This window comes from Arabidopsis lyrata (genome assembly GCF_000004255.2).
Source record: "Arabidopsis lyrata subsp. lyrata unplaced genomic scaffold ARALYscaffold_1, whole genome shotgun sequence".
Lineage (NCBI taxonomy): Eukaryota > Viridiplantae > Streptophyta > Magnoliopsida > Brassicales > Brassicaceae > Arabidopsis > Arabidopsis lyrata.
The window spans coordinates 17,536,761-17,548,857 of NW_003302555.1; the positions used below are offsets into that span (position 1 = coordinate 17,536,761).

The window sequence follows — 12,097 nt, forward strand, 5'->3', positions numbered from 1 at the left end:
ACTTCAAATGTTTGGTTCCATGATAAAAGGTTCACACGAAAACACTCTCAGCTAGTATAGATCCTTGCAGGTTGAAGCAAAGCACCTCAAGACAAGCATCATGTGCATATATTTTCAAATAACCTGCAGATTGAACCAAATCACCTCACCTAGAGGTTCTACAGTTTTGGGCATTGCTAAGAAGCTTGACAAGATGAATCAAACATGTCCAAACCCTCCTAACTCGTCTTCTGATACGATTGCATTCGTTGGAAAAGTAGAAATTTGATGATGATTTTGTTCCATGTTGTACGTACCACAAAGTACTTACTCAACTTGTATGCATATTTTATAAGTTTGTAACATAAGAAAATCCCATGTAACACTATTGATAGTTATATTTGGTGCTTTAATTGTTAAAGTGATTGCTATTATTATACAACAAGTGACTCAATACATGTGTTTGATGAAATAGTGATGTTAGTTTTATAAGGTATTTTAAAGGTTTTACAAGGTATTTTAAAGGTTTTACAATGTATTTTAAAGGTTTTACAACATGTTTTAAAAGAGTTTACAAGATATTTTAAAGATCTTACATGGTTTTTAATGGTTTTACAAAGTATTTATAAGGTATAAGATGATTTATAAAACTGAAAATATTTTATAAAGGGTTTTATAAGGTTTTTAAAATTTAAAGATTTTACAAGGTATTTTAAAGGTTTTACAACATGTTTTAAAAGAGTTTACAAGATATTTTAAAGATTTTACATGGTTTTTTAATGGTTTTACAAAGTATTTATAAGGTATAAGATGATTTATAAAACTGAAAATATTTTATAAAGGGTTTTATAAGGTTTTTAAAATTTAAAGATTTTACAAGGTATTTTAAAGGTTTTACAAGGTTAAAGGTTTTACAAGGTATTTTAAAGGTTTTAAAATGTTTTACAAAGTATTTTAAAAGTTATTTTAAAAATTTTAAAATGTTTTACAAGATATTTTAAAAGTTTTACAACGTGTATTTAAAAGAGTTTACAATATATTTTAGATCACATCCACAACACAAATCACAATCATTTCTCTGAAAATCTTATGAACACAAATCAGAAGCACCAAAACCACATAAAACTCAAACTAAACAATATAATATCAAATCTTAAGGTCTTTCCAGTCTTATAAATTAACACATGTACTCATTAGGCCATTATGCAAGAATCAGATTGTTTAATAATGGACAAAAGAAAGTGTTATTAATGTACTTTACTCGTGTGCTAGAAAGAAAAAGTGGTAAAGCAAAAGTAAGTTGACGAGCCTTTCTTCTCCAGGAAACAAAAGACGTAATCCACTGCACATAAACAACAATCTAGTCCCATGATTCATCACTCCACAATCAAAAACAACAATTGATTTTGAAATCGAAATTGAAACTGTGAAATCAAAATTACGCCGAAAAAGAAGAGATTAAAGAGGATTTTTGTGTGATTACAAAGAGTTGAGAATCCAGATCGGAGAGATTCATCATATTGATAGAAAAAGAAGGTCGATTTAACTCTCAATTTGACTCTCAACGGATGAATGATGAAGATTTGATCAGCAATTGAAATTTCGATTAAGAACCTGTGGGTATGGATATGGGTGACGGCGTGCCCAGATTTTTTTTTTAATTAGGTTATAACCTGATTCAAAGCCTCATTAAGGGTAAAATGGTCAATTTCAGTGAAGCTATTAGGGAGGGGGCATTTTTGAAAAAGGGTATTGAAAAAGGGACATTTTTGTGAGTCTCCCTTTATATAAGAATAATATTTTTTAATAATATTTTTAATTATTTATATTAAATTATTTGTTTTTAATATTTTTTTCAAATTTTATATTAATAAAAAAATTATATAAAAAAACCCGGATCCGGATATCCGGCGAAGATCCGACTCTTTTTATAGATATCCGAAATCCGGATATCCGGGTAGAACGGATCCGGATCGGGATAATGAAAAGGCGGATCCGGGCATATCAGGCTGGATCCGGATTTGGATACCCTAAAAAAAGCCGGATATCCGGATCCGGTCCAAACCTAGCCATGCATAGCAAAACATTGAATGAGTGCTTTTTCTCTTTGAGTAACAAACCAATACATTGAAGTATTTGTCTCCTTCCGTCTTAAATTAAGTAATGTTTTATAGTTTTGTGTTTGTTTCACAAAAACTGTTTTAAAAACAAATAATTTATTATCTACTATGTGTAAATACATCTAGAACGAAACATAATTTGAAGTAAGGAAGAAGTATCAAACCATTACTGTAAGTTTTTTTGTTGTTGGATTTCTGAATAAGCTTAACTTTTGGATAGCTAAAATTTTCATGGATCCGTCTTTCTAACATAAAGCATCACTACTTAGAACGATAATTCTATTTTGGTCAAACGGACAAAAAATTCGAATTGTCAACTGTCTTTCCAATAGATATCAAAGTTAGGAAGCAAAGTTTTTCAAAAAAAATCAATTTTAGAACACTAGAATTCAATATGAAATATTTTAAAATTTAAATCGAATAGCACCAAAACTTTAAAAGTTTTAAAGCATGATTTACAAATATCATAACACTAGATTTTAATGCATAATTTATAGTATATAATTGAATAATATCGGAGTGTGCATAAATTTAAATTTCATGATTGAATAATACCCCCTAATTTAAACACCATTATCATTTTACCCATAAAAAAATTAAAAACTTTGAAAATTTTAGCTATGAAAATCCTAAAATGCTAGACTATATGAAAACGTATACTATGGAAAAAAAAGAATTTTGAATACGACAACGTTAGATTTTTTTTTTCTTCCGTGAAACAATAGCCAAGCAAATTGTGGGAAAAAAAAGGAACAATAGTGAAGAACTGCGGGGTTAGTCCATCATTATCAAGGAGACGACGCCAAGTCAATCACTGAGTGCAAATGAGGATTATTAAATAGCCAGAACTTGGATAGCTTTCTCTAACGACCAACAATATTCATTCACTTACAAAGAATGTTCAACGAAGAACTGCGGGGTTAGTCCATCATTATCAAGGAGACGACGCCAAGTCAATCACTGAGTGCAAATGAGGATTATTAAATAGCCAGAACTTGGATAGCTTTCTCTAACGACCAACAATATTCATTCACTTACAAAGAATGTTCAACGAAGAACTGCGGGGTTAGTCCATCATTATCAAGGAGACGACGCCAAGTCAATCACTGAGTGCAAATGAGGATTATTAAATAGCCAGAACTTGGATAGCTTTATCTAACACCAAGAAAGAGAGAGAGATAAGAGGGAGTGAGAGAGTGAGTGAGGATGGGTTTTGCAGAGAAGAATTCTTATGATCTTCGTTTTCTTTTGTTCATATCCATAATTTTGAGCTGTTCTATTTCAGCTTCTGCAACTATCGCAGAAGCAAATGCTCTTCTGAAATGGAAATCCACTTTCACGAACCAGAGTCACTCATCAAAGCTGTCTTCATGGGTCAATGATGCAAACACCAATCCTAGCTTTTCCTGCACAAGTTGGTATGGTGTTTTTTGCAACTCACGAGGGAGTATCGAAAAGTTAAACCTCACTGACAACGCTATAGAAGGTACTTTCCAAGATTTCCCCTTCTCTTCTCTCCCAAACCTTGCTTCAATTGATCTTAGCATGAACCGTTTCTCTGGAACCATCCCTCCTCAATTCGGAAACCTCTCTAAACTCATCTACTTTGACCTCTCCACAAACCACTTAACTAGAGAAATCCCACCTGAGCTTGGCAATTTGCAAAACCTCAAAGCCCTCTCTCTTTCTAATAACAAACTTGCCGGTTCAATTCCTTCTTCCATAGGGAAACTCAAGAACTTGACGGTTCTTTATCTTTATCAGAACTATCTAACTGGTGTCATTCCCCCGAAACTAGGCAACATGGAATCCATGACAGATTTAGAGTTAAGTGAGAACAAACTAACCGGTTCAATTCCTTCTTCCTTAGGAAATCTCAAGAACTTGACGGTTCTTTATCTTTATAAGAACTATCTAACTGGTGTCATTCCCCCGGAACTAGGCAACATGGAATCCATGATCCATTTAGAGTTAAGTGACAACAAACTTACCGGTTCAATTCCTTCTTCCTTAGGAAATCTCAAGAACTTGACGGTTCTTTATCTTTATAAGAACTATCTAACTGGTGTCATTCCCCCGGAACTAGGCAACATGGAATCCATGACATATTTAGACTTAAGTGAGAACAAACTAACCGGTTCAATTCCTTCTTCCTTAGGAAATCTCAAGAACTTGACGGTTCTTTATCTTCATCACAATTATCTTACTGGTGTCATTCCCCCGGAACTAGGCAACCTGGAATCCATGATTGATTTAGAGTTAAGTGACAACAAACTTACCGGTTCAATTCCTTCTTCCTTAGGAAATCTCAAGAACTTGACGGTTCTTTATCTTCATCACAATTATCTTACTGGTGTCATTCCCCCGGAACTAGGCAACATGGAATCCATGATTGATTTAGCGTTAAGTCAGAACAATCTTACTGGTTCAATTCCTTCTTCTTTTGGTAACTTTACCAAGCTGGAAAGTTTGTACCTCCGTGATAACCACCTCTCTGGTACGATCCCGCGAGGAGTGGCAAACTCTTCAGAGCTAACTGAATTGCTACTCGACATAAACAATTTCACCGGTTTCTTGCCTGAAAACATTTGCAAAGGTGGCAAGCTTCAGAATTTTTCATTAGATTATAATCACCTCGAAGGTCATATCCCGAAAAGCTTGAGAGATTGCAAGAGCCTGATCAGAGCAAAATTTGTAGGGAACAAATTCATTGGAAATATTTCTGAAGCATTTGGGGTTTACCCAGATCTTGATTTCATTGATCTCAGCCATAATAAATTCAACGGTGAAATTTCAAGCAACTGGCAGAAGAGTCCAAAGCTAGGTGCCTTGATCATGTCAAACAACAACATCACAGGTGCTATTCCACCAGAGATTTGGAACATGAAACAACTGGGCGAGCTAGATCTGTCTACCAACAACCTCACTGGTGAGCTTCCAGAAGCAATTGGAAATCTCACGGGTTTGTCGAAGCTACTACTGAATGGGAATAAGTTATCTGGAAGAGTTCCTACGGGTTTAAGTTTCTTAACCAATCTTGAGTCTCTTGACTTATCCTCAAACAGATTCAGCTCCCAGATCCCACAAACCTTCGACTCCTTTTTAAAGCTTCATGAAATGAACCTGAGCAAAAACAATTTCGATGGACGCATTCCCGGACTAACAAAGCTGACTCAGTTAACGCATCTTGATCTCAGCCACAACCAGCTCGACGGAGAAATCCCATCACAGCTCAGCTCCTTGCAGAGCCTCGACAAGCTCAACCTCTCACACAACAATCTCTCAGGTTTCATTCCAACAACTTTCGAGAGCATGAAAGCGCTGACGTTCATCGATATATCAAATAATAAACTCGAGGGTCCGCTTCCAGACAATCCAGCGTTTCAAAACGCAACATCAGATGCATTGGAGGGAAACAGAGGCTTATGCAGTAATATTCCTAAACAAAGGTTGAAATCATGCCCTATCACTTCTGGTGGGTTCCAAAAGCCGAAGAAGAACGGCAACCTTCTTGTGTGGATACTAGTGCCAATCCTAGGAGCACTCGTCATTCTCTCTATATGTGCAGGCGCATTTACCTACTACATTCGGAAACGAAAACCACACAATGGAAGAAACACAGATTCTGAAACTGGAGAGAATATGTCCATATTCAGCGTTGATGGCAAATTCAAATACCAAGATATCATCGAATCAACAAACGAATTCGATCAAAGATACCTCATCGGAAGCGGAGGATACAGCAAAGTCTACAAAGCAAACCTCCCAGATGCGATCGTAGCCGTGAAAAGGCTACATGATACAATAGACGAAGAGATATCAAAGCCAGTGGTGAAGCAAGAGTTCCTAAACGAAGTAAGAGCGTTAACAGAGATCCGTCACCGCAACGTGGTGAAGCTCTTCGGCTTCTGCTCCCACCGCCGCCACACGTTTCTGATCTACGAGTACATGGAAAAAGGAAGTTTAAACAAACTCTTAGCCAACGAAGAAGAAGCTAAGCGACTCACTTGGACCAAGAGGATCAACATCGTGAAAGGTGTGGCTCACGCGTTATCGTATATGCACCATGACCGATCAACTCCGATCGTCCACCGTGATATTAGCAGCGGCAACATCCTTCTCGATAATGATTACACAGCTAAGATCTCTGATTTTGGCACAGCGAAGCTTCTCAAGACGGATTCATCAAACTGGTCCGCCGTTGCTGGAACCTACGGCTACGTCGCTCCAGGTAAATCTAAATCAATGAAATTAAAAAATCCCTAAATTAATTCGAAATTGAAATTGACTGTTTCTGAACTTTTCGCAACAGAGTTTGCTTACACGATGAAGGTGACGGAGAAATGCGATGTGTATAGCTTCGGGGTTTTGATACTCGAGGTTATAATGGGGAAGCATCCGGGAGATTTGGTTGCGAGTTTGTCTTCGTCTCCGGGAGAAACTCTGTCCCTGAGAAGCATTTCCGATGAACGTATATTAGAACCACGGGGGCAGAATAGAGAGAAGCTCATAAAGATGGTGGAAGTGGCTTTATCGTGTTTACAAGCAGATCCGCAATCTCGGCCAACGATGTTATCAATCTCTACAGCTTTTTCTTAGAACTCATCTTCATCAATTTCTTCGACGAGGTAAAGAAAATAACAAACTTTTTTATATATTATAAATGTGTTTATCAATGCAACCGTAGTTAAAAATTAAAATCGTTTTTTTGGAAAGAAGGGAAGAAGAAAGAGAAGTCGTAAGGTGAAAGAAGAAGAAAGAAGAAAAAGACTTTGGGCCATGTTGCATTAAGGCCCAATGTTAATGGGTTATTTTGTGTTGGTAAACTTTGATAATTATGAATTAGTTACGTTAAGATCAAATGTAGTATATATATGTTGTGTGGTTGTAATATCTAATACTACTATTTTTGCAACACTTTATTGACGGGTGGGTAAAAATGCTTCCGAATATATCAGATACCCGACCCGTTTTAAAAATTCCTTCACAAAAAAACACTTGGATCGGATTAAATAAAACCCATTTATTGCACCGGATATTCCATATTTAATAATTTAGATATTTAGAAGATTTGATTAAAATTTAAAATTTTGATTCTCCTATCATGTTTGTTTGATTTGTTTTTAACTGTTTTGAATCATAATATAATACATAAAGTAATAAAAAAAATCAAAAAAAAAATCTGCATATACTGTGATTCGAAATTTTAAAAACGGACATATATTATCCAATTGACGAAAATGTATGTTCAACGTTCTACATCGATTAAAATATTTAAACAATGATTCATAATCATATCATAAATAAGATCAACATTAATAAAATAAATGAGTTTTTTTGGCGGGACGGGTTTTTGAATCAACAATAATAAAAAGATTAAATATCACTAATCTGTCGCCTCAATACAGATTAAATCCTTAATTTTTTTTTAATACCATTAATATTAGACATATCAAATCAGTCTCATTTAGAAAATATTGTATAAAATTAAAAATTGTCCCGTGGTATAACGTTACTTAATAACAATTGTATACTATAAAATATAAATGTCTTTGAAAATGATACAATTTACAAACTTTTATCTATAATAATTAATCGTTAAATTTTTAAAATTTACTAATATTAGAAAACAAATTACGGGACGGGTTAAGAAATTACAGGACGGGCTATATGGTGGACGAGTTTGAATCAATATTTATAAAATTTTAAAATATCATTAACATGTCGCTTTAATACAGATTCAATCCTTAGTTTATTAAAATATAAATGTCTTAGAGAATGATACAATTTATAAACTTTATATATAATAGAAAATCATTAGATTTTAAAATCACTACTTTTAGAAAACAAATAACGGGATGGGTTAAGAAATTATGGGACGGGTTATATATATTTTGGAACGGATTTATATGGCGAACGGGTTTGAATCAATATTTATAAAATTTTAAAATATCATTAACATGCCGCTTTAATGCGAGTTAAATCCTCAGTTTATTATTGTTCGGTGAACTAGTGATATACTGTTACTTGATAATAATTATAAACTATAAAACATAAATATTTTATAAGGAGATACAATTTATAAAATTTTATATATATTAACTTTAAAAAATAAATCATCCTGCGGTACACCGCGGGTTAAAATCTAGTTATCATTAAGGAAGTAAGAGGATAAACTAGGCCTCGGAAAAATACCCGGAACCGAATACCCGAACCAAAAAATCCGAACAATACCCGAACCGAACCCGAACCCGATTTTTAAAAATATCCGAATGGGTCCTAACCTCCTACCCGAAAAAAACCCGAACCGAACCCGAACCGAATCCAATACCCAAATGTACCCGAATATACCCAAATACAAATATACACCTAAAAATATTAGTTATTTTTATATTTATAATACCCGAAATACCTAAAATTACAATCATAAATCCGAATATATTAGGTATTTTAGATATTTTTGGTTATATTTGGGTAAAGAGTAACCAATGTATTTTCGAGAAATCGGGTATTTCGGTTAGATTTGGGTATATATGAGTTAAAAACCCGAACTCGACCCGAACCCGAAAATATTCCGGGTATTTTTGGTTATTTTCGGGTATTTTGCTTTTTTATTAAAATACCCGAACCGACCCGAACCGAACCCGAACCGAATTTTTAGAATACCCGAATGGATCTTGACCCCCTATCCGAATAGACCCGATACCCGAAAAAAAAGAACCGAACCCGAACGGGTACCCGAATGCCCAGATAAACGTTAAGTGGCTAAACCTAGCAAAGTCTAACAACCATGACCATCAAACCATTCATTGGTAAGTGTTCTCATACTAGTAACGTAGACAAGTTACCTAGCTTTTTGAAAACACAAGTAAAATGTGTGTTTAGCTATCAAATTGTTCAAACTTTTATATGATGTCCAAACACTTTTAAAATTGGTTCAAGAGACTATAAAATGAAATAAATTAAATGCTACATGATTCGTCTAGATAAAAACCACATGATTTTATCCGAATCTGAGTGACAATTTTAGCCCAAACAGATTCATTTTGTGACCAAACAAACATTTGATTTACGCTACTATAACTTTAGTTATGACTAATGTGGATTTTTACTAAATGACAAAAATAACTCACTTGATTTACCTATATCTTTTTTTCACAAGAAAGAATCTCTGAACTTTTCAAAATTTGTTATTTATTTAGTAAAAGGTATTGTTTGTAATAAAACTAATATTCTAATATTTATAATATTGTCTTTGAACTTTTTCTTTTGGGCAAACTTTCTCTGAAATTTTCAAAATTTGTTATTTATTTAGTAAAAGATATAGTAATATGAGAAAATTAACACATATGCCACATTTGGCCCAAATCTTTTCCATTCTACCACATTGCATGCCCATTTATCACTTATACCACATGTGTCTTGTGTAATGATCATTTTGCCCTTCCTTCTGTGTGCTCAAACTTCGGGGACAAAATTCATTGTTTGAACACACAAAAAGAAGCTTACATACAGTTGTCCCTGAAGTTTGAGCCTTCCACAATTTATTTCTGACTGTTTTGTAGGAGGATCAATGTGTAACATTGATGGTACACACCATTTGATATCTTTTCCTACTTGCTTATTTTCTTTCCTAGAACCGGAAATACTTTCTCATCAAAATAATAATTGGCAAAATGTGCCGTAAAGACATCACCATTATGTGGTTCTAGGTATCATATAATTGATAGAGAATCATAGCCAATATATATACCCAACCTTCTTTGTACGTTGTGGTGGTGCTATATGCACATACACTGCACAACCAAAAATTTCTTAAATGTGATATATTTGGTTCTCGACCAAATGCTAAATGTAATGAGGAGTATTTATGATATGCAATTGGTTTATCCGAATGAGTGATTCTGCATGGAAAATGGCATGTCCCCATACATAGGTTGGAAGTTTTGATCTCATGATTAATGGTCTTCCAATCAATTGCAGACATTTAATTAATGATTCCGCCAAATCATTTTGTGTATGAACATGAACTACAGGATGTTCAACTTCAATTCCCGTTACCATAAAATAATTGATAACATGGGATTTTCGCTCATATTTACTATTGTTTTCTTATGTTTTAGGGAGCATTTAGAGTGATTTCAGAGCTAAGAAGGAGTTATTCAAGTATTTATGGAGCCAAGAAGGTTTTAAGAGTTTTTGAGCTTTAAAGACCAATAGGCGATCAAAACCCGTTTCCAGATCAAGACAGTTTCTGTGCGTCAGAAGTATGGCGTCCGTTCGAGGTCTTCCCGATTACCAAATCAAGAGATCTCGGTGGCTATGGAAAGCTAAAGGATTCAGAATTCTCCTCGAAGTGGAATCAGAGCTTTTCAACGAGCCAATCCGAAGTTATGACCAGAAGAGTGAAGACATGTCCAGACCGGCCAGAAGCTATGCAACCGATCCGGAGCTTCTGGGCCACACCGACCACTTGGGCCGAGCTCGGGCTGCCTCTCACTCTCCACACCAGCCCTTAAGACTTCTCCCTTGCATGAAACTCGAGTTTGCATTTAAACCTAATCACGGGAAAAGACGCTTTTACCCCTAGACCTAATCCTTGGTCTCCAAACCCTATAAATACATGATGGAAGCCCTAACCCTAGGTGTGCCTTCGAAGTGTCTTCCAAGAGCTGCTGTGAAGCCCTAGAGTTCGTCCTTGCCCTCGCTGTGAGCTGCAGCCGTCGTTCCTTGAAGTTCTGAAGAACCACCAAATCTCTCTCTCTTTTCTCTTGTTTACTCTAAGACCTATTAAGGTGAAGTCTTACCTCTTGTATTCTACATTCAAAGAAGTAATCTCTAAACCCTATTCAGTTCTTATTCTTCTTTTTCTTATGAGTTTATCAAACCTAACTTTGATGATCTCTTTAACCATGCTAGAGTAGTTTTCTAGTTGGGTTTAAAGGGTTAATCAAAGGGGGGGGGGGAGGGGAATATGGCCGATCGTTTAGGTGGCAATATCTAGGGTTTTGTTTGATCGTTTACACTGTATTCTTTCTAAGTAAGTTTTTTCTTAATGCATGTAGTTAGATTCATGTCCTAACTTGTGATCCCAAGTGTTTAAATTGCTCACAAGGTTGTTTAATACGCTAGACCCAGCTTACGAATGTGTATCGTGTCATAACAAGCACACACCACTTAGTTATAGGGCTTTATGGACTAGAATCGAATTTGATCTTATTGCTTTGATATATGCGTCGTTGCCTGCGTTAGTTGAGTAACGGAGTATAAGGATTTTAGCCGACTTATCCTATAACCTAGTATAAGCCGAATCTTAGTGTTTCGTATGTCCGAGACTTGGAAGTAAACAAACCTAATTCTAGTATTACTTAGATAGCGATCATTGAACCCCCTGCGATACCCTTGACGCCCAACGTTTGTCTCTCATAGTTTTCTTACGTTATTTACTTGCTTTTTACTTTGCTTTCTTATTGCTTTCTCATTTACTTTTACTTGCATTTGTGACACCACAACCAACTCCCTTTTATTGTTTTGTCCTAGCTTTACTTTTTCTTAATAAGCTTGTCTGAACTACTTCTCTCTCTGTGGATTCGATACCCTAAGTACTACGATTGATTGCTGTGCACTTGCAGCTTATTAATTGTGTTATATGGGATTTTTAAAACCTGATACGTATCCCGCACACATCAAGTTTTTGGCGCCGTTGCCGGGGAGAGATTGTTAGTTCCACAAGTTTGAGGACTAGAGTAAACTCTAGGACTTTTGCTTTTTAATTTTTAGTTTTGATTTTCACTGTTTCAGGAAACCTTACACTTTCGGAGTAAACCTTACACTTTCGGAGTTCTGAGAGCTTTTCCCGAAGAATATCAAAACCTTACACTTTCGCAGTTCGTAGCATTACAAGAGCTTTCGGACGATCACATGTACGGACCAACCCTTGGTACGTATGGGCTGACCCGCGGTGCATACCGCACTCACCATTGGAGACTTTGAGCCGA

The 12,097-nt window shown here is 35.4% G+C and overlaps 1 protein-coding gene and 1 long non-coding RNA gene across 3 annotated transcripts in view; both read left to right on the forward strand.

The window, feature by feature from the left end:
* The window catches only part of LOC110225067, a 906-nt gene extending 610 nt beyond the window's left edge, over positions 1-296 (forward strand). Inside the window, exon 2 of the long non-coding RNA XR_002329475.1 lies at positions 71-296. This is a non-coding gene — a long non-coding RNA (uncharacterized LOC110225067). The remainder of the gene's footprint in view (positions 1-70) is intronic.
* Positions 297-3,153: 2,857 nt separating this feature from the next.
* On the forward strand, positions 3,154-7,137 carry LOC9327262 (probable leucine-rich repeat receptor-like protein kinase At1g35710). Of its 2 annotated transcripts, none has more exons than XM_021014920.1 (3): positions 3,154-6,330; positions 6,412-6,727; positions 6,816-7,137. In XM_021014920.1, exons 1-2 carry the CDS (start codon positions 3,306-3,308, stop codon positions 6,696-6,698), a joined length of 3,312 nt encoding a protein of 1,103 aa, XP_020870579.1. In that variant the 5' UTR covers positions 3,154-3,305; the 3' UTR covers positions 6,699-6,727; positions 6,816-7,137. The 2 variants fall into 2 exon arrangements, with proteins under 2 accessions (XP_020870579.1, XP_020870580.1); XM_021014921.1 differs by having other exon boundaries at positions 6,819-7,137.
* Positions 7,138-12,097: the final 4,960 nt, after the last annotated feature.